This window comes from Podarcis liolepis (assembly GCF_965112155.1).
Source record: "Podarcis liolepis genome assembly, chromosome: 4".
Taxonomy (NCBI): Eukaryota; Metazoa; Chordata; class Lepidosauria; order Squamata; family Lacertidae; genus Podarcis; species Podarcis liolepis.
The window spans coordinates 82,725,942-82,753,922 of record NC_139558.1 but is presented as its reverse complement, the minus strand read 5'-3'; the positions used below and the strand labels follow the sequence as shown (position 1 = coordinate 82,753,922).

At 40.3% G+C, this 27,981-nt stretch overlaps 1 protein-coding gene across 1 annotated transcript in view; it reads right to left on the bottom strand.

Moving 5' to 3' along the window:
- Positions 1-3,196: 3,196 nt before the first annotated feature.
- Positions 3,197-27,981, bottom strand: part of MICU2 (mitochondrial calcium uptake 2) — a 64,515-nt gene continuing 39,730 nt past the window's right edge. The window contains exons 6-12 of the mRNA XM_083498951.1: positions 21,648-21,730; positions 17,038-17,103; positions 14,200-14,297; positions 7,711-7,882; positions 7,166-7,274; positions 6,429-6,586; positions 3,197-5,214 (exon numbers count right to left, since the gene is read on the bottom strand). Coding sequence (XP_083355077.1) covers positions 5,110-5,214; positions 6,429-6,586; positions 7,166-7,274; positions 7,711-7,882; positions 14,200-14,297; positions 17,038-17,103; positions 21,648-21,730 — 791 coding nt within the window. The 3' untranslated portion in view covers positions 3,197-5,109. The remainder of the gene's footprint in view (positions 5,215-6,428; positions 6,587-7,165; positions 7,275-7,710; positions 7,883-14,199; positions 14,298-17,037; positions 17,104-21,647; positions 21,731-27,981) is intronic.

The window sequence follows — 27,981 nt, the reverse complement described above, 5'->3', positions numbered from 1 at the left end:
TAGTGTCTCAGTCTTCATGGCAGATATCACTGCTGGTGGTTGTGTGTGTGTGTTTCTTGTGTGTCTTTCAACAGAAGTATTCATGTTCATACTTGAAGCACACACCGCCATCTTGAACATGCACACCAACTTGTTCCTGTATCTCAAAAACTCAAGGCAAATACAGTAATGGGGTTCTCCAATGGTGTTAACATTTCCCATGTTCCACTTGAAAAAGCGTGCCGAGGTTGAGCTCATACTGGAACGAAATGTAGTATTCTGTCCTGTACATATTCCGTTCCAGTATTTCTGCATTCAGTGAGGATTTTGACCCACATACTGAAGTCCCAGGTGATAGACCCTATCAACTTCACTTCATTGGTTTTCTGTGCTACTCACTAGAATCAATATGAGCTTATCTAGTGAAATGTACTTGTATTTGGCCAGAGTCCAAAGTTCCTCCTCTGCATACAAGACAGCTATTTATTTTGTGCAAGGAGAACTTTGAGCAGATACCTTGTGTGAGGAAAACCAGGTTGCTTCTAGAGGAGTTTGCTGTGTATGCAGAAGCATATTTTGGACAGCTAAATAAGCTCATAGCTCCTGCAGTTCTAATGTGCTCATGGCTAGAACAGCAAGGAGAGCATTTCATCTCTCTGGGTCTCTGACTTATTTATTTAAAGCATTCTACCCTACTTTTTCCAAGCAAATAAAGCCGTTTCCAATGTAACCAAACCAATATAATAAAATATAAATACAAAAATACAAATGAAATTAATGATTCACCAAAGCAATTAACAAACTTTATAAAAACATAGTTTTGTTTAAACTCTTTGAGTTTAAACAAAACCAGTTTAAATGATCAGCTCTATTATTTTTGGGTAAACACCCAGATCTTGATCATTGTTAATACGGTCAGAAACTGCTCACCACTGCTCCAGTGCTGATCATTGCCTCATGTGAGCTCTGAGTCATTACAGGCCTTTAAAACTTACACAACTGACCCAACCCAGGCTCCTGGGCAGTAAGGAGTATAGGAGGGCTTCCTGTCTCAGTGGAGCTTTGTTTGTGTAATACGGCCTACTGGAGCATTGATGTGCCTTGTGATTCTCGTCTGTCTTCTGGTCTTCCCTCTGCCCCAGATTGCTCTTTGGTCTTGAGTTCTGGCTCCAGAAATCCCTTACGAATACAGAAGTTCCTTCTACCAAGCAACACCATTTACACTATTTGGCAGCAACTGTCCAAGGTTTAGCAGCAGCTCTCCAATGGTGGCAAGATGACCTCTTTGAAGATTGGAGTTTGTGACCGTCTGGGAAGCCTTTTTCAGCCTAAGGGTCAGGTCAATAACTAGCCTCCCCTGCATGGGCCATTATTTAAAAAGTGCCCAGGGCCACACACACCTGTCAATCACTTGACATTATGATGTCAGGTGGGACTTGCTTGTCAGCTGATTGGTACTGACAGCAAGACCTGCTTTGCCTGTTTGTCAATATCGTTTGGATTCAGACTGTTTCTTCAAGCTGACCTTTTTCCTCTGCAGAACAGCAAATCTGTCTGTAAAGCTGGCCTACAATGGGGAAATGTTGGTTTGCAGGGGCAGCTTTGATCCGGTTTGCACTTGCCAATGGACTTCAAGGGGCTTGCTGTCAGCACTGGTCAGTAAGCCCTGCTTGTCAAGAAACTGTTGAGCTTTTAAGCTCCTGTTTGCTCTTTGCTGCTGTGTCCTTACTTGCCCCATACCTGCCATATGATGACACAGGTGTGGGCCTGGTGGGTGTGGTTGAGGAAAATGGCCTCATAAGCCAAATTAGGAATCTTGTGGGCTCTTAAGTCACAAACCAGAGGTCTCTATCGCTGATCTACAGCCAAGTATATATATTTTTAAAGCTCTTTCAAAAGATCTTATATTTACAGTGTCTTGACCCTTATTACTTCTTATTACTTAATGACTTTAACATATATAAACTTTTATTAATATGCTGCTGCAGTGCCAAAAAGCCGCAAAACTGGATGAGAACTGCATTATACTTAACAACATAAAAAAGCCACGAGGTATGATAAAGAGCATTTATCATAAATTTATCAAGAGCATTGAAATAAATTATGCATTTTGAAAGCATGCTTAAATGCCCTTGCTCAAGACCTAGCTTTCTCTGGATTGCACCCACAGGCTAAATTTAGATATTCATGGAGGTTTTCAAGCAGAGGTTGGATAGTCATCTGTCATGAATGATTTAGCTGAAATTCCTGCATTCAGGGGGTTGGACTAGAGTTGGGGTCCCTTCAAACTCTATGATTCTATGAGCATATTAAACATGGACATTTTCTCTCCCATTTTCGAAACCATCAAATTAGTCTCTGAATGTTGACTCTGGAGAGGGACTATTAGAAAACCTAGGGCTCCACCTTGTGGGAGAGTGGTAGTATTTTATTTCCCAAACAAAGCTGCAAACATACCGGTACGTACTTAAAAACAGGTATGCCCCAAGGATAGCCACTGATAGCCATAAAGAAAATTACAAATAGGAGGGTGTGGGGACAAAAGAAAGATGCAGATTTCTGCATATGCTAATTTACAGGTGTTGGTGCAAACATATCAATAATGATTATAATTTAAACAGAAATGTTGTATTGGGGAAAGGCTGTGATCAGGTGTCCTGTGTGGCTGCTCCATCTGCTGCCCAGAGGAACTGTCCTAATTGCCCTAATGGTTGATGGGCAACTTCAAAGCATCTGCTCTCCTTTCTTATGGTTCTTTATCTTTCAACTGGACTTGACATCTTCTCTATGAAACAGGACACGTGACCACCCAACATAGTGAATTTTTGAATCATTTCCGGAGAAAACAGGCGACAGGACTTTGTGAACCATGAGCTGTTCTTAACGAACCACACGGAAGAACAGGCTGGAGTCTAATTATCTTAATTAGGCATGTGGACTGTGCTATATGGGTGCAGCAGATGACAACAATCACTATTCCAAGGCTGCATAGCTCAAAAGAATCTGGAGTGCGCTGCTAATAGAGGATTTTGGGTGGCAGGGAGTTATTGTACGTTGAAGTAGAGGCATAATGGGTGGCAGCAGAGACAATGATAGCGGACATTCAGGTGTTTCCTGCCCCCCCCCCCGGTGAATAAATTACCGTGCCATAAATATACACAGCACTGTGTCAATCATTTCCACTAGGAAAGTACGATAGCAAATAACAGACACAATGATGTTTGCTCAATTTATTACAGGAAGTGGCCAAGCTTTTGTAGTCTGAGGACCACATGCCAGCGTTGGATATGGTCAGTCTAGGCATGCATACACCCAAGACATCATCACACAGCACTCTCTCCCTCATGCACACTCATGCATATACCCTCACACAAAACACATATGCAGATGGATACACAAGCGCATGCACCCACCCATCCAGAATTTCTAGCCCTCTCCTCTCCAGCACAGAAACACTGCCTTTTACTTTCAACAAAGTAGTTTTACATGAAGGCCATTACAAGGATAGCATAAGAGGCTAGGACTCTGACTGCCAGCAAGCCCTGTTGCCACGACTACAATATACCACTTGCTTTTGGGGCTGTCTGGTATTGACCAACTGGGCTGGGAAGGATGAAGCTATTGCTTGGGCCCAAGGGTCTCAGAAGAACCACTGGGGCAGGGGCTGTCATCTCTGTTCTTCACTTTCGCTCTGGCCCAGTGCTCAGCAGAGAACAGTGGCTGCAGATGCTGCCATCTTGATTGCACCAGAATGCCTTGCCCTTCTGGATTAATGAAGTTGCTGGCGGCGCCTTCTTCTTTTTATATAGAAGTGCTCCAGCACTTCTTCTTTTTATATATATATGCTTTATTTGTTTTAAAAACTGTGTAACATAAGTAATCAACAGAAGTAATAAACAGAAACAGCACTTCTCTGCTCAGTGGCGAGCTCAGTGCTGCTCTCCATCTCCACCCACCATCAGGCCACACTACCAGGGAAGGCAGCAGGAGGGATGGGGAAGCTGCGATTAGCCGGGTGCTTAAAGCAGCGAATGAAGTGGCTACAGCCATCCCCGCCTTCATTTCCAGGCGAGGGGGAGAGACCACGGTGGTGGGGGTTAGAGAGATCCTTGCCTCAAACATGGCAACAGCCCTGTCCCCAGCAGACTGGATTTGGCCCAGAGGCTGCTGGTGTTTAAATTACATATTGGCATTGCACAGTTTCTTATTTGTATTCAAGTTCCCTCCCATTTCTAGTTATACTAAAGTTAGAGGTCTAGTGAACTCCCCCTCCGAATTTCAATCTCTTTTCTCCTGAAACAATCAAGACGCTCATTGCTCTGCAAAGCTGAACCACTACGGACATAGCAAGCCCATAGAAAAAAGGTAATTGCCAAGCTCAGTGTCAAGGATGGCCAGAAGCTATTTCATTTATATCTACCAAAAGACACTTTATTTTCCACCCATTTCTTGACTGCATGCAACTTTTTGTCGATACAAATTCACACCATTTACAGTCTTCCAGTTTATGTAAACATGTTCCTATTTCCAGGCTGGAGTGAGAGATGCAAAGCATACTGCAAACAGAATAGTCAAAAATATATTTGTATAAATTAGAAGAAAAATATACAGGAATATACAAAGTTTCAGTCCAGTAATTGCTCAGAACTAGTGAAATCGGTGAGGCAACTGAGGATTGTAGTTTTAAAATGATTGTTGCTTTATAAAATTCATTCTGGAGTTGTAGGTTTTGGGCTTTTCTTCTTTCTGTTCACAGGATATCCTTTTAGGTCTTTCAGCCCTGTTAACAGGACGTGCTTTTCTTATGAAACATATGCAAAATGAGAAATTTCTACTAAATTCCAGGCAGACTGATCAATTCAGGGTTTTTGATAGTATCCATTTTTTTTAGAACTTCAATACTATTGGGAATTAAAACACCTTATGAAATCTGGAAATTGTAATAGTCCCTCATCAATGGTGATTATACTGATAAATACTGTAGAATTATAATGAGAAAATAAATTTGTTCAACACTCAATTGTATAAAGATATTCTATTCTATCAAATATAGCCATTATGTAAACAAACATACACCAAAAGCAAACCCAGACATTTATAGTTGTAAAATGTAAAATGATGCTCTTTTTTCTAGAAGGGACTTTTCCCAGTTTGTTTCCAGACTTCTTTTGCTCCTTTAATGCTCTCCCTTTTCACACATTTCCAGTAACCTGGAACTCCTTGCTGCTGAGGCACCTGTTTTTGTTTTTAATAAAAAACAACATTAATTACCACACTGCATTTAAGTTTCATTTTTTTTAGCTGGCTATGGCAATGACTTGGATGAAACCCAATGACATTTGGCCCTTCCCCACCAAGAGCTGTCTCTAGAGTGGCCATCCCAGCCAGCCATTATGAGCAGCTAGGAACAAGAGTACTTCATCTGCTTATTTTTGTGTTCCTCCCCAATCCCCTTTTTCATTTGTATCACACTTCGAGTACACTCACAGAAGCAGTATATAAAGGACAGCAAATAAACAGACGATTGAATATGATGAATTAAGTTATTTAGACTTGCCCCATTAACCTTGATCCATTATGGCCATTAGAAACCTGTCGGTTAACTTCCATGGAGTTGGGGATAAAATCCCTAACACAATTATTAAAGGACAGTAGCCAACTAACTCATCCCATCAGTCTAAATATTTGCTCTTGTGCATTGAAACTTTCTCTCGTCCCCTGTTCTGGGGATGTTGTGTTCTTTTTATCTTGTATTTTTATGTTGTGGACCGCCCTGAGATCTACAGATGAAGGGCAGTATACATATTTAACAACAAAAACAACGTTATTCTACATCAAGTGTTATGCTGAGTAGATTTCAATCTGGTTATCAGTTCACTTGATAGGTTTTCACTGTATGTGTGGGTTCAAATTTTAGGGTCTAAGAGAGAGCTCTCTGAAGCTAGGAAAAAGTTCTCCTCACAAAGCAGATGGGCATATTTTGGTCTTCTCCTGTGGGGTCTGTCACACCTTATTGTTGAGCCATCTGGGTGTTACTAATCTAAGCTTTTGGCTTACTAGAGTCTCTGGCATGGAGCACTTTCTCACTCTTGGTCTCTGCTTGTGCTAGCACTGAAAGATAGTGGTTAATCTGGTAGATGTGTGTTATATGTTAGTATGGAGGTTTGTACCTCCGTTCATCAACTGGCTGTTCAGTGAAGTCTAATGAACATACATCAGAAGCAAACAACTTAATAGGCTAGCTAACTGTTCCATAAAAAGTTCATCTTAATAAGAAAACTCCTTGTTTTTAATTCCACCTTAAAAGCAGTAGCCCTGTAAAATTTCCACAATTACCTATTTTCACAAACTGCTCCCACTAGGATTATATGGTCTCTATGCTGGCACCTTGACTGATTAAAAACAGTTACTCCATTAAACATTCTATTTTAGGAATAAGGCTTCATTACCCTTAAGCCTCGATGCATCCTGTTTTTTAGGACTCCAAGGAATTCTGCATGGCTGAGGCAATTGTCTCCATCCAAATCAAAGATCTTGAAGACGGTGTCCAAAACATTTTCTGAGAGTTCCTGTCCTGTAACAGCTTTCACAGCCCTCTTGAACTCGGCTAATAAAAGCACAACACACCATACATTACCATTAAAACGTAAAATAACTAGGGAGATTATAGATCGGTTTATGGAACTGAATAGTGGAAAGATCTATAAATTTAACAAATAGACTATTCCTTCTGAGTGCACAAACATAATTTGAATTGCGTGGTCAAATAAACAATCAAAACATTGCATGCTAAGTCCTTAATATTAATTTTTCAGCTTCTTAATGGGATCTAATCACTACTTCTTGTCTTGAAGAATGGAAGAAGACAGCAAGCTGCCTTCTTTCAGTTCCAAGTGCAGGCAGCAGTTGTGGCTGGTGATCAGCTGTAGAGTCTTCCAGCTGACAAAGGAGGAGTAGATGCCAGGAAAAATTCCTACTGCCACTTCTCCGAACCACCGGTAAATAGTGATCCGTAATCTTCAACTGGTTGTCCAAAACAAGTAGCAAGGAACTGAGAGGGACTCAGAATCCTTTTATAAAAGGAGAAAACAACCACATCATACAGGTTTATAGTACACATTTTCAGAAGTCACTTGCAAAGTGTATTTTCTTAACATTCTGATGTGCAAAATTATGCACTTCTTACCTCGTTTAACAGGGCGGCTGGCTACTGTGAACATTTTCAAGGCAATTGAAAAATCTTCTAGGCGGTTTGTAAACTGGCAGAAAGTCTTAAATTCCTCCAAACTGATACTCTGAAATACCGAATAGACCTATTTATTTATTTTTAGGTGAGTGATTCAAAACTAAGCATTTTCTTAAGGCATTTAATATTATTATAAAGTTGTGGTGTAATGGTTAGAGTGCTGGACTAAGACTTGGGAGACCAGGGATTGAGTCTCTACATAGCCATGAAGCTCACTGGGTGACCTTGGGCCAGTCCCTGTCTCTAAACCTAGCCTACATCCCAGGGTTTTTGCGAGGATAAAATGGGGAGACTGAGAAGCATCAACACCATTGAACTCATTGGAGAAACATATAACTGTAATAAAAATTAAGAAGTAAAGATGGTAAAGATTGGAACAACAAAACAAGTAAAAATGAATGCCTTTGCTATACTTTAGATTTAGGAAGAATGTTATTCAATTACACCAGAAAAAAGCCATTTGGGTTTAGAAACTCCATACGCACCTCTCCTGCTTGGATTCTTTCCTTCACATTTTGCCAGTAAATTTCATTGTTCTCTTGCTCAGTAAAATACAGCAACCACTCTACAAAATCCTCTTTTCTCATGAAGGTTAGACCTTTGGAAAATTGGATGAATTCCATCTCTTGCACCTCTGTTTGTAAATCCTGCATAAATCTAACAAACAATAGTTGCAACTTAATTCCTTTCGTAAGCAGAGAATACGAACCATTTCTTACAGTAAAGATAATGCTTTCACGTTTATAAGGCACTCAAACACTGCACATAAGCAAGATCGCCTTGAGGTTCACTGTTTTTTCTCACAGCTGCTATGCAGTGAAAATGTCTCACCTTAATTTTCCAAAAACTAATCAGGTAGAAAATGCAACCCACAAATTGTTGGCTTCCAGGTCTCAATAGCAGGAACTTCTATAACTCAGTAAGCTGAGATGATTTAGGTTGCTCATTGTGAGATAAAGATATACTTTCAGTACGTAATGTAGTTTTAACCTTTCCAATTTTGTAACGTTGTCGTTTAGCCGTTCTACCAGTAGGGAGCACTCTGAATCTATGTACATTTATGAATGTTGTAGCAGCAAGCTGTGTGCTGAAAAAAATTGCTGCTACACATATGCATAACTGTTACCTGAGTGGGAAAGGATATTTAAACAGGGGCATAAAACTTGTAGCAGCCAACTAGACTGTAAATGGAACAACAAAAAGACTCACATAGCTCTAAAACTGAGAGTATTTGAGGAAAGATGTAAACAAGCAGAATATGGGAACGAAAGGTGCTCCAATAGTCTTAAAAAGGAATAATAAAATAAATAAAAGTAAAAATTATTACCCAAGTGCTCTGCCTCAAAAATCCTTTACTTTGATATAAAGTAGTCCACAAGTATTTGAGAACGTTACCAAAAATAACTTTATGTAACAGTAAATATTATTATTATTATTATTATTATTATTATTATTATTATTATTATTATTATTAATTTATACCCCTCCCATGTGGCTGGGTTTCCCCAGCCACTCTGGTCAGCTCCCAACAGAATTAATGATAATAATAATAATAATAAAAAAGCGATAAAACACCAGACATTAAAAACTTTTCTAAACAGTGCTGCCTTCAGATGTCTTCTAAAAGTCAGATAGTTTTTTTTCCCTTGACAACTGATGGGATCCAAATATTCATTGGGTGGGGGAAATCTTATTTATTTCTCTATGTTACTAAGGCGGGGCAGGGGGGAAAGAGAAGGAAGACCTTATCTGTAGGAAAACTGACCAAAACCTTTGCCTTTCCTTGTCCCGATAAATAAAGAGAACATAAGAATAGTGTCACCTACAATATGTCACTTTTGTCACTGGAATTAAAACTCTGCCAGTTGTAAGTGGCTAACTATTTTTGCAAGTTTGCTGCCAGATCTTTGAACATATTTTTAAGATCCACAGCAGGGGTGGGGAATCTCTTGCCCATGCACCAACTTGCAGAGGCATCAAAGGGGCTTTTTGTAGCCGCCAATCAGTTGACTGGCAGTTACAGTGACTTCTTTGGGGTTTCAGTCACTTGATGTCACAATAACACCAGGTGATTGACAGGTGGGTACTCCCACCCACTGGTTAAAGTTGGCCTGCATGGGGTGATGGAGATTAGGGTCTGGTCTGCCGGAAGAAGCAACCGCCCATAGTCTAGAAGGATAAGGGTAAGAGATGACTTTTGCCGAAATCCCCTTCCCCCTTGAAAATATTGCTCTGGCGTGTGGGAGAGACAATCTGGAGTACCATATGAGCAGAGCAGAGGGTTTGGGAGATCAACCAAAAATGTTGTGTCATCCCTGAGATCCTCTGCTCAACCCCAGTACCCTTTGAGAAAAGAAGGAGCCAACCCATTTGGAGAGGATTAGTCAGGATACAAACCAATGATTTCAATGGGGTCCAAGTTCAACTAACTGAGCCTGGATCCGATCTAGTGCTTCTAACTCCACTTCCAAAAAGAGTCATACCTGAAAACTACACCCCACCCCAAAAGACTCACATTGTTGAAAGCCAAAGTTTACAAAAATTTGGGACAATTTTTAAAAATAAATACACATTTTAAATCACCAAGATAATTATCAGCTACAGAATATGGTTTGCTCGGCTGTATCTGAAGCCTTTCAAGTGGGTGTGTTGATTCTTCCACCAGGAATTTAGAATCTACTTAATTTACTTCCAACTTAAAGCAACAATAAGGGAGATATTTATTGGGTGAGCTGAGGGAAGGAAAGGAGAATGTAAACCTGGAAAGAATCCCCTGGGGAAAACAATATACAAACAGACCCTAACTAAGAGACTATGAAAAAATAAATTAGAGCTGGATTTTCACTAAATCATCATTTTAATAAAGTTAGCACAGACAGTGGGAACAGGTATATTGAATACAATGAATACAATGCCTTCTCTCATATGAACACGTAACATTTTTAGGTGGCCCAAAGCCTTCCTTTGGGGGATTTGTACCAATTAGGAGCAAGGCCTTTTTGGTCATGGCACCTTGTCTATGGAATACTATCTCCCATGAAGCCTATAAGGCCAGCTTTCAGCTAATGGCCTTCAGCTGGGTTTGGGATGGTGATGATTTCTTTTGTTTTTCCATGCTATCTTCTCTTTCAATATAATAAATTACATTCTACTTTATTTGCTTTTTTGATGGTTTAGAAGTCTGGATTTAATTAGTTCACTGTTGTAAGCTGCCTGGCAGGCCTACGGAATGGAAAGACGTGTTCTAAAAGATTATTTTAAAGCCCCAGCTACTTTTCTGGCACGCCTCTGCTGCAGCTGTTGCGGAAGTGCAGAAAACAGCTAATTCATAAAGAAAGTTTTCGAATCCTTTTGTACTGTTTGAATAATACTAACAAGGAGGAAGCCAAAATCTGCACAGAAGTGCAGTATTTAAAAATAAGTACTCATAGATTTAAGAGGAGAATGTCGGCTGCGCTAGTTAATTCTGACCAAAAGCTGGAACAATAACTCTAGAAGGTACAAACAGTATCAATAATCTCTTATCAATTCCCTGCCAGCTAGACCTGGCCCTGAACTCGGCAAGCAAATGGACTAAGGTCCCCCTATGAAGACTCAAACCAACTTGAAGCTAGTTTGACAGATAGTTTACTGTATACCACTGGTGTGCAGATGTTAACCATGCAGATCAAGCAATTTGCTACTGTAAATGGTTAAAAAGGAAAACAGGAATGGTATGGGGAGCGAGGGAGGGGGAACCACACTCAATACACAGAAGTAACTTGCCATGTGGCTTAGTTTAAAAAGTGGATTCTGAAGGGAGGAAACAAAGCACACCAGCCTTGAGCTAAGTGTTGCAAAGCAACAACCAATCACTCTGGGACGTGAAAGAATAAATAATAAAAGTTTTGTTCCTGCTTTTTTCTTTGGGGGGGGGGAGATAACTCACCTACTAATCACAGGTAAACACCATTAAGCTTTATGAATGAACCCCCGCCCCAATTTTAAGGAACGTAAATTACACAGGTAACTATATCTGAAGCAGCCTAATCAAATGTAATCACTCCTGCTTTCTCTAGCTACTCCGCTGATCAATGGAAAGCCTTTCTAACAAGAACTTGGAAAATGATAAAAGCATTTACCATCATTTCCCCCCTGCCTTTGACAATGATCTATGTCTGTACAGCTCATCAGTCATCTCTTGTAAAAACATCATGGCACTTTGATCAGAAAGCCAACAATGGCTTCCCATGTGAGGTAGAAATGTTGTGAAAAGCCATCAGATAGAAATCACATTTTCCCCGAACAATAGAAACACAGAAATGATGTGCTTGAGTTACTTGCAAATAAAATAATGTGAAAAGTGATATCTCCACTGCGCTTTTTTTTTTTTAAAGACGCTGATCCTTTCATTCACCTTCCTATGCATTAAAACAAACTTTACTGTCAGGTCACAATGCAGATGGAGCGGGTCTATATGGATAGTGATAAGGAGACGCATTCCAAGTGCATGAAAAATAAATGCCATTGTTGAAAAATTACCTGTATTAAACCCGACACTTACCCAACAGCTTTAAGAGCAAGATGTGGGAGTCCAATTTTGATTACAGGCTTCTATCTGTGTGGTAGGCAAAGGTCTTAAACCTACATTTGCTGAATGTAGTAGGTACACAGTATTATCAGTGTTATGCCTCATTGGGTCAATGCAGGATTTTATCTAATTACCTGAGACATTCCAGTTCGCACTATAAATGCAAACAAGCTTTTACGGGTGCACTCTGGCCTTTGCTTTGTTAACAACCCCTACTGTAGAGAAAAGGGAGCAGAGGGAGTGCTAACTCAACAGAATTCTCAATATCTTTAAGAACTTCAAAGGCTTGTTTATTTGAAGGTTAGTGTGCACCTGAAATCAGTGGGAAGAAATGTTTTGCACAGCATTTGAAACACCTCTCCATTCTTGGCTTGGCTGAGAGGAGACAAATTGCAGAAACCATGCTCGTCTGTTGAGGAGGGGGGCGGAAACCAAACGTTAGCTGGAGGGTAATACAGTCGTACCTCAGGTTACATATGCTTCAGGTTACATACGCTTCAGGTTACAGACTCCGCTAACCCAGAAATAGTACCTTGGGTTAAGAACTTTGCTTCAGGATGAGAACAGAAATCATGCAGCGGCGGCGCGGCGGCAGCAGGAGGCCCTATTAGCTAAAGTGGTGCTTCAGGTTAAGAACAGTTTAAGGTTAAGAATGGACCTCCAGAACGAATTAAGTTCGTAACCAGAGGTACCACTGTAATCGTTTTCTATATGACTTTATCAGTCTCTCAGATCCTTGTGGAGGAATTGTGGCCCACTCTTCTTTATGATGTTGCTTCAGTTCATTGTGTGTGTATTCCCAGATTCTCCTGTGCAATTTTTAGTTGAACTCCTGAGCCAATATAGGTAGAAATACCTCCCAAGCTGTGTTTTCCAGGAGAGCAGTGATTTATAGAAGAACTCCTATGAATGACAACTAATATGTGAAGTGGCCTTGAGGGAGTTTCTTAAATAGAGTTAAAGTAGACAGACTTGATTTGCAGATGATTCTGCAAATAAAAGGATTGAGTTGAGTTAGCATACAAGTTTAAGTAACTAGGATATTTTTACTTAAACATCAGCCTAGACTTTCAATGGATGCAAGGTTTTAATGTGCTTTTAAACATTGCTTTAAAAGGCTTTCCAATATTAGTAATGCCAGTGGTAGTTAAGGGTTGATTAAGATTGGATTTTATGCAGTCTAGGTTTAATATTTAGTTGGCTTTCCATATTTCCAAAACCTATCACATTTCAGTACTGGCTTTCTACACACAGAATACACCAAGCAGTGTGCAACACAAAATACAAGTATTGGAAGCAGTTTGTAACACGGTGACATTCTTCATAAAAGACTAACAAGAATAAAAGGAGTCAAAGACTTCATCAATAGCGAAACATCAATGGTCTCACTAAACAGTTAGGGCGATATCCAACGATGGTGTGTCACTTGTTCAACCGTTTTCTGATTACACAAATATTTTCCTTTCCTCCCCCATGCAGCCTGTTGTACACTCCCAAGATCTGCTATGAAAGACTGGGAGACCCTGCAGAGTAGATGTGGGAGGAGCATGCAGAGCTCTGGGAACAAAGTAAAATCCTGTCACATGTGATGGTGTGATGTTGACTCTCACCCTCAGAAACAAGATTAGGCCAAGCAGGCTGCTCTGGGAAGAGCAACCCAAGGTTTTATAGCCACAGAGTAAATCTCACAAAAGGTAGCTTTCTCACCTGAGGTGCCTCTGCTGCAAATCCCCTCCCCGCAAACACTTTATAGAGGGTAATGAAATTCATTATGCATTAGTCTACAATTACTCATTTCTGAACACTTAACTGTAGAACAAAAAATACGGTTCGCCCAGTTTGTCTATCTTAACAATGGAGAGATTGGGTAAACTGCATTTTTTTGTTCTACGATACATTTAGGTGTCATCAACCTTTACAAAGTGATTTGATTTTTTTTGCAGTACAGATAAGCAGTATGCAGTCTGTCAAGTGATATTGTGACCTCAGCACGAGCCACACAAAACTGCAGCGTACATGGTAATAATCCCCATGGAATCCTGGGGACTGTGGTTTGTTGGGGGTTTCTTCCATGGTGTCACAGCTACAAGTGTGGTCAGAACCTCCTGGCAAATGTGGGTGAAGGCATACACAAGTAGTTGTTGTTGTTTTCAATATATACTCTGTCCTTCCTCCCAAAGGAGTCCAGAGACCCAATGGGATGTGGACAAGATGGCTGATGCAATTCCCATGGTGTGCTACTAAATAGGAAAAGTTATTTGGGATCTCTTTGTGTTAAAATACTAAGACAAGCCAAAATAGTGAATTGTAGTATCTGATAGACAGATTGATCTGAAAAACTCACAACACAGAGCAAACCAAGATGACAACCGAAGCGTTAATTACTATCTTTTTTCAGTGCTACCTGTGAAATTCACAGTAATGAAGCTTCTTTTTTCCTCCTCTTCCAAAGAAGTGGACCAGCAACATGGTATTAATATCAGGGTCTTCTGATTCTGGCTCCTGAAAAAATGCACATCAGTACTTTGTCAGAATACCTCTTGTGTTAAAGCTCTGCATTGGCTCAAGTTCTACACTTCCCATTAATGGTTAAATAATTCTACAAATGCTGTATATTTGAATTTTTCCCTATGGAAAAAGGCCTGTAGAAAACAAATAATGTATTTCACATAGCTCAGCTATTCCATCCCTTTGAAAGGCTAAAGCCACAGACACAAAATACAATATTTTTAGATTATGTGTTTCTTTCACCACTTAGCCTAAGTCTCATTTCTTTGAACACAACAACACACTAAGCAATGTGGAGTCTATGGGGATTTCAACGTAATGTTCTTGTGACATCTAAATAGCCGGTGTGTATTTTACTCTGCTGAAGAGGCAAGATGAAAGACAGCCATCTATTCATAAGATTAAATACTAATGGTTATTTAGCTTTCAGTATAATCAACTAGTTGCATTAGTTCAGTGTATTTCATGCTTGCTGCACACATGACAACACATTTTATAGTTCAGGTAGCACTCTTCATTTGTTCCATGACACTTTTCACTAAATGAAGTAACATGAGCCATCTCTAAGCCACCCAAAAATTGTTCAGTATGTGTGCTGTATTTTACAGTATTTTTAAAAATAAAAACTAAATAGAAATACTGCACATTTTTAAATACCAACAAAAACTTACATACTTATGCAAACCTAACAATAATGTAACTTCATAAATCGTTAATGATAGAATATTGCGACTGTTTTTTACGTTAACATAGTACTTGAGAAAAAAAAGATACACAACAAGATAATCCGAACTAGAAAGAAAACAATCTTTTGCAGGGGATATAGGAAAATAAACTTCCTAAGATTAAAAACCAATATTGCAAACTGAAATATATAGAATTTGTTTGCAGGTGATAAATGTTGACCAATTAGTAGTGTAGTTATTCAGTTTTTGTCTGTTTTCCTGCACTCATATAATGAGATTATTTAATTATTATGGCATAATTTTATGGGGTGTAAGGAGAGGGGCAGTATCTCTGGTGGGGGACATATTGTGCTCCTAGAAGCTGTTAGCATGAAGACCAGCTACACCCCAGGAATGGCTTCAACTGACCGACAAACAAAGTGAGGGTGATGATTCTCAAACCCTTGTTGAGTTGTTATATCATTTATTTTAAGAAACGTTAAAGCTGTAATATACCAGTTTGTGACCATTTTAAAGAAGTTCTCCCAAATATCAGTATTTGAGGAAAACTGAATGCTTAATCATCATAGATCTTTTCAAACTGATATTTCAATAGTAGGTCTGATGGCTGACTTCTAAAATTGTGGGAGTACCACTTGAGCAATGGTCCTTCCTTCCTTCCTCTGCCCCTCCCACCGCATGCTCCCCAAATCTGCTCCAGAGTGTCCCCCAACCCCCCGGAGCAGGGGTGCCAATCTGAATATAATATGGGGAGGGGCAGGTAAGCCCCACTCCATGTAATCAATCACAAGTCACGGTGCACGCACACCATTTGAATGTCCATCAACTTTGGGGAGCTCCTGGCCCCCTCAAATATATTGGGGTTGCTGAAGAGACCTTGGCCCCTAGGATTTGGCTCCTATGCCCTGCAGCAGTTTTTGTGGGCGCATGGGGGGCAGCAAGGATAGGAGGGAAAGGTCCCATTGCATGAGCAGACGTCCATTCCACTCATGAACAGACAGCACTGGATACAAGCCATTGCCTCAAGCCAAATGAATCAAATTCTTTCACCTGTTCCATTTCTCATTTGTGTTGTAAAAGAAGTGTGGACAATAAATGTTTGTTATTCATTATTATTTCAAATTCCATTGCTTTCCTTCACTCAGATTATTTATGCATAAGAAAAATATGACTTGAAAGTATTCTAGCTATCAAACATTAGCCCCATTCCATTTATCTTTTAATTTTATTTCTTTTAAACCAGACATCGTTATGTAGTATTCATAGGATAGCTTCCAACATGACATATAAAACAGCATATTATACACAGTAAAATAGCAACGGTTAAGACCATTTATTTTTAAAATTTAATACTAGATGTTTCCATCAACAGGTCTTGCATTCCTTCCATAAATCAAATTGTCCTAAACTATGATTAAAGCTTAGATCATGATGTCCAAGACTATTAATGATTTTAAAAAACAAATCTTTCCTTTGGAATTTACCTTAAATTCTCAAAAATTAGTCAATTAAACTGAGCTTCTCCTCTATAGTCTTAAGATTTTTATTTGTCCATATAAGGCCAAGCAAAGTATTTATTTGTATTCTGATTTTGAAATATATGGCAGAGATGGTCTTCGATGTGGGGTTGAAGAGTAGAATAAGCTTTTTGACTCTAGTTAGTATTTTAATGTTTAGTACTTTATTGGCAGGGTCTGAAAGATTAATTTTAACTTGGGAAGTAGGGGTACCAAACTGACCTGGAAGTGCATTTATTGTTCTTTGATCAAGTCAGCTAAGTATAATACTAAAAGTCTCCCTTTATTATGAATTCAAAAATGATGTGACTACATATTAAATAAATGGATTCTTTTTCAATTGGAATTATTTTAGTAAAGAACATGCAAAAAGCAAGGTCAACTGATCAGAAGCTTTCATTTAATGAAGCATCAGAGCTGACATGGATGCAATCAGCTACAAGCTGTGAAAGGAATAATGTTTAAAAGATAACAGTGCATTAGTGCCAGAACAACCTGCTAGAAAGAAAATCACACTCTCTGAAGACCTACCTGAGATAGTGTTTCATCTCCTAAAGCTGTTTTAAGCTCATCTTGCGTCCCAATTATTTTCTGCAGCTAAAACAAAAGGGATATATATTTCCATTTACTATCTTGTTTTTCCTACCAAAGCATTTTTAACAGATAGCTTCTTTCTCAGCGCTATTTACCATACACAAACTGTAAAATTCTCTGCACAGGTACCCTGAGTGCAAAGCCTTTATACACATTCATCACATGTGATGGAGCTTTCACATTTATCCAGTGCCTTTCATTAAGGAATCTGGTAACATGTGAAATGAATGGTCGACACACAATTTTCAAGCATTAAAGATCACACTCATCATTTCTTTTTCTTAAAGATTTTCTTGGCTTACAAAAGTACATGCCTTGTCTCTTTTTTTAGGTTGTACCGTCTTTCTTACAAATCAGTTACATTTGTTGTGAGACATTAGTGCTGAGCAAAGTACAGTGGTATCTCCGGTTGCGGACGGGATCCATTCCGGAGGTCCGGCCGGATCCCAAGGTTTTCGCAACCAGAGGACCGCTTCTGCGCATGCGCACATGGCAAAACCCAGTCAAATACTTCCAGGTTTGCCACTTTCGCATTCCAAAGTTTACGTAATCAGAGGGTTACATAAACAGAGGTACTACTGTATAAGGTTGAAGAAAAAGAGGAGAGAGAGAGGAGGGGTGGGGTAGTGAGACATATTCTTTTATATAGTGTACATATGGGGTTTTGTGACAGCATCAACTGGGCAGGTTCTCTTTCTATTCATTTATTACATTTCCTTGGTAGTGAGAGGTATTGGGGGCAAGGTGTGGTTGGTTGTCTGTGGTTGTCTGCAGTAGGGTTTGTTTGCATTGGGGGGGTGCGCTGCTTGTTGGGTCAGGTAAGCCAGATTGATTCATATGCTTTCGGTGGACTCTTCTTGTTGTCTTGTTGGGCAGTGTATGTGATAAAGGGGATCCATACTGGGGTGAAGGCATCCTCTGTTATTTGTCCCCATGTCAGTTTCAGTTTATTGGTTAGCTTTTCTAGTAAGGCAATTTCCCATACAATTTGATACCATTGGTCCATGTTTACTACTGACAGGTCTCTCCATTGTCTGGCTATGAGGCTTCTGGCCGCTGAGAGTAGGTGGGTTATAAGCTCTGTATGATGTGAGTGGTCATAATGATCTTGAAAGATGCTCAGTAGGACCAGTTCTGGGGTGAGTTCTAATACCTGTTTAATTATTTTGCATATCTCTTGCAGGATTGCTGTCCAGAAGGGTTGGATTTTAGGGCATTCCCACCACATGTGGTGGTATGTGCCTGTGGAGGTGCAGCCTCCCCAACATCTTAGTGAGGTTCCTGGCTGTATCAGCGCCAGTTTCCATGGCATTAAGTACCACCTGTAGGTGAGTTTCAGAGTAAGTTCCCTTCTTTTTGGCTGATATGGACTTAAAGGGAGGTTTAGACCACATTCTAATCCATTGGGTAGGGTTAATTTCATAGCCTATGTTGGGCTCCCATTGTTCTTTAATTGCGTCAAGGGGGGGTTGTAGGATTTTGGATCAGTATTTTGTATATTGTGGATACCATCCCTTTGCCATGTCCCTCTGCTGTCAGAAGGTTTTTGAAGGTGGTCAAGGGCCTAGTGGCTGCTGATTTTACTGCTGGGTTGTTTAAGAAGGCATGTAGTTGATGGTGTGTTAGCCAAGGTATTTGGGTGTCCCATAGTTTGTCTTGTATTTCTTGTATTGGTATGGGTTTGTTGTTTTTGTAGAAGTCTTTTAGACAGTGTAGGCCTTTGGCTTGCCAGGTTTTTATCTGGTGGTTTTGTACTGCGTGTTAAAATAGTGGGTGATAGGTCAGGAGAGTTAGTGGGGGTGGGGATGGGGATAGTTTGCCTACTTTTCCCCAACCTGTTCAGTGTTGTGGACATTTTCTTTAGTTTGTTTTGGAGAAATGGGTATGCTGTAGTGGGGATAAACACACTCATCATTTCTGATACAAGCTTTCTGGCTGAATAACCACGAGCAGGTTGCATGAATGGAATCCTCCGCTGCAACCAATCTTTCTCCTCCCTTCTGTCCAATTTTGGGTATTTCATTTGTCCTACTCCTACTTCAAATGCCCACAGAATTGGCCATGCTGTTCAGGAGGGCCTCCAACTCTCGGGAAAAGGCTTTTCAAGGGAATGCAGGGAGAGGTTGGGAGGGGAAGGACTGACTGCTGACTGCTAAGTTTTCAGAAATCATGAAATATGCACAGAAATACATAAAAATGGGACCAAATAAGAGTAAGAACATGTAAGCCTTTGGAGGCCATTTTAAAGAAGTAATTCCTTCTAACACACAAGTCAAGTTTTTAAATGGGCGTAATACTGTGGCTATTAGAGTGCATCAGGAAGTCTCTGGTCCAAACCTTGCTTCAGCCATGAGTTTGCAAAGCTTTGTTCTCTCCATCTCACCCTTCGCACTTGAAAGGTGCTATAATAATACTGACATGATCAGAAGGCTCAATGGCAGCTCATATGCTTTGCTCATGCAGAATGTCCCAAGTCTAGAAGAAGAAGAGTTTGAATTTGATATCCCGCCTTATCACTACCTGAAGGAGTCTCAAAGCGGCTAACATTCTCCTTTCCCTTCCTTCCCCACAACAAACACTCTGTGAGGTGAGTGGGGCTAAGAGCCTTCAAAGAAGTGTGACTAGCAGCAGCTGCATGTGGAGGAGCGGAGACGCGAACCCGGTTCCCCAGATTGCGAGTCTACTGCTCTTAACCACTACACCACACTGGCACTTCTAGCTAAGGGTTCTCAGGCAGCAAAGCAGGGAAGGGCCTGGAGACCTTTGACTGCAGCTGCCATTCGGAGTAAGAACTGTGCTAGGCGAACCAATTGTTTGACTCCATATAAGACAGTTTCATAAGGTGCATTAAGACTGCATGTGAAATACTTACATGCTCACAAAGAACTAGTTTTGCTTTGCTTATGCATTTTTTTTAAATGATCCAAATATGACCTGACAATTTCGTGTCATACCATTCTTTAACAAGTTCAGATCCAAAAATAAGGTCTCCAGCAAATAAATAAATCCATTTGCAGCTTACTATAAATCTCTAGCAAGTCATTCAGCAGACTCCTGGCAGCAACCTCTCTTTGGGAAACATTTGTAATTAGATGTACTCGCAAATCTCTTCAGAGGCTGGGTTTCTAGCAAGAGATTTAGCACAGCACACTGCAAAGCTCACCTACCTTCCAGAGATGTTAGCACCAGTCCTCAAATGGACAGCAAAAATAAAAAAACAAGGGACTTATTATTTACGGTTACAGCACGGATAGAGATAGAAAGCAGAGGATTTAGAGTTGCTTAGGAGAGGTGCTTTTAAAAGTATGTTTATCACTGGGAGACAAGCAGCGCATAACTTTCCCTTCGCATAATGTGATGCTCCCCAAGCCTGCTGCTTTATCATCCTTAGCCCTCATCTCCGATTCCTCATGCCAACACCAGGTGATCGTTTTGGCAGGTTAGGATTGAAATGGCACTATTTCCCCTAAATAGTTTGCACCTGGCCCTGTCCAGTCATCAGAGTTGGTGCGCACTGAAACCCAACACTGAACACAGCGACCCTTTTCCTAGCAGTGCGTGCAGCAAGACCACCCATCTGTGGTCTGTTTGTTCAGGCAAGGCAAGCTGGGGAGGGGGGGATAGGGCATTATTTCCTCTATTTATCCCAACCTTTAATACTGTTGAAAGATGACGAAACAAGGGAATGGGGGGCATGTGACAGAAATGTGCCAACGCACTAGCAGCTGCCATTTACAGCTATGGCAAAAGCGTTTGTAAGGTGAGGCAAGGAGTCATGGCTATACAAGGATTTTCCTTCCAAGCCATTCATAATCTGCCCTACCTTCATCTGAACCTGGGAGGGAGGGAGGGCAGCATTTTCTTCTGCTGCCAGGAAGCCTGTTAGGTCCCCTAAGGGTTGATTCCATCACAGTTGTTGCATTTTGTTTTGGCACTGAAACTGAAGTAGTTCCATCCCCTCTCCAGATGGTCTCAAGAGCAAAACACATTATCTTCTATTCAAATTAAAAAGGCTTACACATTTGACTTTGACCTCAAGTGTGCATTTCATAGTATTCATAATAAAAAGGCTAGATATACCTTCTCTTTCCATTTCTACAATGGAAGCCTCTCTCTAGTGATGGATTTTCTGCAGTTTTGCTTGTATGGGTAGATATATATCAATCTATTCCACATATATAAATAATCATAATTTTAAAATTAAATAAACTCTTAACCCTAGCTATTGACACCAAAGCACTGTTCTTGATCAACCATGTTAGTTAAGGAACAGCAGGTTCGCTATATGTTCACTGCCACCTGTATCCAAATGTAAAAATAGGAAATCTGGTTTTAAAAAAATGTTCTCGATTTAACTCAGAACTTCAATGAAAAAGGGTTGCAAAAGGTTTTAATTTCCTCAGTTGTTCAAGTGAAGACATGATCTCTTGTGTACAAAGCAGATGAGGAAGGAATAGTCTTGATCAACTGCACTTTTCATTTGTAAGTTATATAGTAATTCCATAAATTAAAAAAAGGGGGGGGGTTGAAAATATTGTCATCCATACCTTAAAAAATTCCTTTTTCTCTAAATGTTCATTCCCGTCTGCATCCAGCATTTTAAAAGCAATATGAAATCCAGTCTGTGGTTCTGCAATGAATCATAGAATACAGATTTATTCAGAAATATTTTACATGTAATATAATGCTTCCCTGCTACTCCAGTTCCTCATAAATGGGCAGATGCTTCCAGTTTCATATGAAGACAGAGGATCCATAGTTAACTATGTAAGCATGTGCGAAGGTGTTCTGAAGCTAGTGGAGCGGCACTGTGTACTTAAAAAGGAAAAGTTGACCAATTCAATCTCTGCTATTGTGGAAGTGCATTGACTCATTGGTTGGTTGGTTTTACTTATATGCTGCTTTCCCACAATGAGCTGTGCCCAAAGCGGCTCACAACAAACATTCAAAGCATCAAAACAGAGAACACTGGAAATACAAATATAAAGAATACAGCGCATGTCAACAGATTCAAAATAACAAAAATCAACAATTTAGCAAACACAGAAAAAATTCAATATATATATATATATATATAAACAATTTAGGCTGAAGTACATAAATACTAAAACCAAAGTTATGGAGTTTCTGGTAGTGGTCTTGTTGCACTCCAAGAAGTCTGGCTTAAAAACAGTTTATAGGGGAGGTGCATGGTGGGTGATGTCCTAATTAGGCAAACCAGCATGTTGCTAATTAAAAAGTGGATCTTCAATCCATGGTTTGAAAAATCAGAAATGGGATGTCTAAACTGAGCCAATGTCACAGCAGCAGCAACTAGAGAAACAAGACTTGGAAAGATCTAAAAGGATCTATATTGGCTCCCAGTACATTTCTGAGCTCAATTCAAAGTGTTTGGCTGACCTTGAAAGCCCTAAAAAACCACAGCCCTGTATACCTAAATTGATCCTAAATAGTTGCTATAGCTTTCTTGCATACTATTCAAGTGCCTGATAAAGTGTTTGGAATGTTTGTGAGGGATCCTGTCTCTTTTAAGAAGTTTGATTAGATGACTTTCAAATCCCCAGAATTTTGAGCGGGTAACTATCGTTCATGAATGATCAATATATATTTCAAACAGCACTGTCACAGTGTGCTAACCTTGAAGGAGGAATCCATTTGAGAGACAGTTGATTTCTTCCTAGTGGAATGCTTCGTTCTAAACATTTTACTAAGTATTCTTTGAGTCAGTAATAATGTGAATGTAGCCTATAATGTCACTGGAGAATAAAAGCAGAATGATTTATTCCAAAGTGATGCATACCATCTGTTGCAACAGGCTGATAAGAAGGTAGCCCTGCGTAATACATAGGAGCTAAAGCTGCTCATACGGCTCATAAGATGACACTCTTATCTGATATGATGCAACCCCAATGGTATGTATTTATAAAATAACTGAGGTTCAAAGAAAAGCTCAATGCACTTGCTTTTAATTACACAGACAATAACTCTAACATGTGAGTTTCAGACACTCACAGTGACTATTTGTGGAAGTTACCTTTGGACGCTAACTACGGGAAGAAGCTCCGGCTTCCTCAAAATACTAAAACGGGTCTTTTTGAAAATATACAGTAGATTAAGGTTACCAGACGTCCCCGTTCTTGGGGACAGTCCCCGGATTTACGAATCAGTCCCCATACAAAATCCATTGAAGTTGAAAAGTGTCCCCGGATTCATTGAAAAAAATCTGGTAACCTTACAGTAGATGTAAATGCAGGGCCAGACTAACCTTTCCACAAAATTATTCAGCTATGAGGTCCAGTGGCTAAGCATTTCCTTCAGAGGAGGGAACGTGTTAATCCTCCTCTGCTGGGAAATGAAGCAAGGCCTCAAATTTTGCCCTTCCTAGTAAATTCCTGCTTGTTCTAGTGGATGTAGGGCAGTCTGCCTTTTGGGGATGCACCATTCCTGAGAGCAGACAGGATCCTCATACTAATGGCACCCAACCACAACAAGGACCTACTACAGTGCAGGAACCTTTCCATTTCCCAATGATTGCAAAAAAATATAAAAAAGAAAAGCTAGCTATTGATTGGAACAGCTTACTTAACTTAGAAAAGGAAAGGAATAATGTCAACTGGGTGGTGCTGGGGAGAGTCCAAAGCAGTCTTCCCAAAATCCTGTTCACTGTAACTGTGTTGGGCATGCAAGATTGCCTTTTAACCACTATGAAAACAGAAACAGCAAGTTCAAAAGTGAGGCCCAAAGCCTCACTTAATGCTGAGGTGGTTCTGTGGGATGTGGATATAAAAAGCAGAGCATGGCAGCTGCTTTGAATAATCTAGTAGCTTCTAATAAACTAAGGTTTCATAAATATACTTGAGAGCTACGAAGCACCGAGAACGAATTGAAATGGGAAACCTGTTAGATGAAGATGGAGATACTAGCACCTGCTGACATTTTCTTTCAAAATGATGGATATGATAACTTAACACAATAGGAGCAATGGATTTTCCACCACAGACAGAGGCTCCTTTGTGTTTGACATTCAATCAATTTGAAATACCAAGGAAATAATATCATTCAGTCCTTTGAAAAAGGGTGGGAAAGAGTTTGCTTTGATGCCACTTGGTTTCCACTTCTTCAACGCAGCAACGTTTGCGACCTCAGAGCACAAGTTCCAACAGCACTCAATACACATTGGTGCTAAATGGCAAATGATGGCTGCTTTATTCCTAAATCGCTACATGGAAAAACTGGTGCTGCAACAGGAGTGTTTCTATCTGGCAAATACAAATGCACATTAAGAAGGTGCAACTTTTGTGGACTTCCTTGGTCAATGTCCATGCAAAACACCCCACACAATTAAATTTGTCTTAGTAAGAATTTCTGTCAAGCAGATTACTATTCTTTTTTTTCTTTTTTGAAATATTATATCTTCACTGATGCACCTCTTTATCCTGTCTCTTGACACCTGGAATAAATATTTTCAGAACTCACCCTGTTTTTTGTGATTGTGTTTTTTCATAATTGCAAGTTTTAAAAACTATTTTTAACATAATATTTTAAATTATTGTAACGTAGGGTCTTCCTGGCCTTGAAAGAGATGGAAAGAATGCACACTGCCTCTCACAAGGTCAGGGAGTTCTTCTTAAGGGAGTGGGAAAGAGGCAGAGAGGTACCATGCAAGTCAAAGAACTGCTCCCGGTGCCAACCCTGGAAAAATCACAAGAGCGAGGGTGACGACACCGAACCTCGTGTTCTTTGTTTGAAGAATCTGTACCCTGCTCATCAGCCAAGAATGCTCCCAAACCAGTTTATGTATGATCAATAAAAGCAAGTCAGTTCCTGCTCAGAGAAATATAATCCGCATGACAAAAAAGGGGGGAAAGAGAGAGAAAGGAAGAAAGATAATTTGAGCACCAGCTCTGAAAGTTAAACAGTAGTTCTTATAATGACCAGCAGGAATGGAAACAGTTCAGGGAGAGAAGGAACCAGATTGGGACTGCCCTTTCAGCAGAGTCAACGGAATGGCCCTGCTCTCCCTCTGCTGCAGCCTGATTATTCAGCTGCATAAGTAACCTGTGAAAACTGGCATCATTTTCAAAGCTGTTTTAAACTACCCATTGTCTATTTAGTCATAACTATTTCCATAACTGCTCATTTTGAAACAAGTGATGTTTATTCACAAAAATATTACTCAAAATCTATCAGGAAAAGGCACTTTACTGGAAAAAGCAAGACATTCTTTTTTAGATGGTAGAAAACTAAGTTTGCAAGGAACCATCCCTGCCTTCTTTTAGACGTCTTCTGAAAACTGAATTGTTTAGATAGTCCTCTGCAATATGAATTTCTCTTGTTAACCAACCAGCATTTATTGATGCTTTAAATGTTATTTTTATAGACGCTTTCTCTGATTGTATTACAACTTTGTATGCTGTATACTGCTTCAATATACTTTTATGAAAATCTGGATTACAAATACTTTAATAAATACATAAATAAACAAATTACTGCAGTTTTTGGGAAAAGAGATTTATAAGGGCTTAGTGTGATATGACAGAGAGGCGGATCTGCGCTCCTATCTTAATACGAGATATGGAAGGTCAGTACTATTAAGGAAAAAGGGAATATATTTCATATATGTATCGGCTTTATAGTGACACTTTACAAAGACCCTTGTAAAACATGTTTATGTGGTTGCATAATTCTCCCTCATTTTGATTTGGCCACTTAGTTATTCCCCAGAATCTCAGCTTTCATTTTACAAAAGCCAACAAAAACAAAATCCTTAGATTTTATAGCTGTCCAGTAACCTTCAAAACATGACTCAAGAGTAATTAAAACTGCAAACTCGGAGTCTCAGCCAACCTAAAAATAATAGCCCTAAGGAGTGTCTACCTACCAATATTTCACGTCAGAAGAGCTTTAGACAGCCCTTCTGCTTCATAGTCCAAATTATCTGACTAACGGCCACACATTCACAAACAGGACTGGATATGCTGCAGAACCATGGAGACTGGTGAGCAACTATCTCCATAGTTCTTCCCAGTAATGTGTAACACTTCCACTCATGTGGTTATACAAGATGGGGTTTGTCAACCTGGGAAGCCCATCTAGGAGAAGATAAACTCTGATCCTAAACCTCCTCTGCCTTGTGGGCCTTCCAGCAACTCCCGCAGCCAGGCTGGTGCCAAATGTATTGCTCTGCTTTCCAGTGAGGCGGGGGGGGGGAGGGGGGGCTTCTCATCTGGGCAGCACAGGACCTCCATAAACACTGCCCACGGTTGCACCCTGGTGTTGCTAACACAGCAATTTGACTTTACCCCCGAAGTTGCACTCCATTGTCCTGAGACAGATGGATCCCTACAACAATAGTTCCTACTCAATATCCTTCAATTGCTGTATTTCATTTTGTAGTACAAGGCTAGGTAGTAAAGCGATATGGGTGAATATCAAAATCAGTAAGCGCACAGACTGTTCTGGAATTCATCTGTTTACCTTACCTGAATGAATAGTGAGCAAAATGGGTAAGACAAATAGTATTAGTTAACATTAAAGGTGAAACAAAAAGTTAAAGCAGGAATGAGGACACGTCATTAAAAACAAGATACCTGCTCTAGAGATCCTAGAACATTTGTGATACAATTCCAAAGGTCCTTGGGTATGCATTATATGATACATATATTCCTTCGAATGGTAAACTTTGGTGGCTGCACGCATTTGAATTTGGAAATGAAACACAGCCAGCCAAATATAAGGTAGACAGTGATTTCTGCATACCTGTATGTCATTGGAACTCCTTGGGTGCACAGACGTTTGTGAATTAAAAGAAAAAGCATGACAGTACAACTCAAAAAAAGCTCCTGAGACCTAGGGATTGATGGGGGCACAGAAATGAGAAAATTCAGACCAACTCATCTCATGGTTTGGAGACTCAACTTTTGAGTTCATGCCAAAGACAGGAACTTCTGTCTTTGCAGCTACCTAGCAGAACACCATTTTCTGTGGCAGATCATGGAGGCTCTGCATAGACATGGGACTTTAGTTTGCACAACTTGCGTGGATTGTGTTAAAAAAAACTGCTCAGTTTGGACATACCCACCCAATTCCCAAATGCTCTCTCAACCAGTATCATCTCCAAACAGGCAAAACAATCAAATAAAAAAGTAGGCAAAACACCCCTACCCCAAACAAACAGGTGCAAAACCCAAGCAAAATGTGCACCCTAAAAAAATTGCAGGAAAATTGATACACATGCCCCATTGTCGCCCAAGTTCCAAGTTTACCAGGCAGCAACACAGTCCCTTTTCCTTTCCTTTGGAGTTCCAGGGGACGGCAGGAAGCCAAGGCACAGGTGTCCAGTTGCCCCACCCTCCTCCTTTCCTCTAGGCGCATGTGAGCCTAGAGGCATTCTGGGGAAAGGGAGAAAAGAGAGGCGGGGCGGCTGGATGCTGTCGCAGCTCAAAATGCAGGCCTGATGTACGAAGTGAGCACTATGGTTCCCAAGCTCTTTCTACCTTGCCACTCCCATTGACCCGAGAGCTTCAAACCCTTTCCTTTTCCCTTACCGTTTCCTAGAGTTTCAACCTCGGTGCTGTTTGTATCTCAGTGCCAGGCACGTGGGGTGAGGTGGGGGAGGATCTCCCCCTCTTTCTCCCCTCCTGCTGCCACCACCAGAGCTATAGCAGCTGCAAGATAAGCAGGTGGGTGGAGGAAGGAGCTTGGGAGAACGGTAGGTAAATGGGTGATTAACAGAAGTACACAGCCCTGTCATATTTCTAGAGTTAAATCAGATCCTGTTGAAACACCCACCCTGCCCCACATTTCCCGGGAATAAGGAAAGCCATTTCCCAGTATGCGTGGAAATTGTTTAGTCTGCTCCAAGCTGTTCCAATTTCAGAA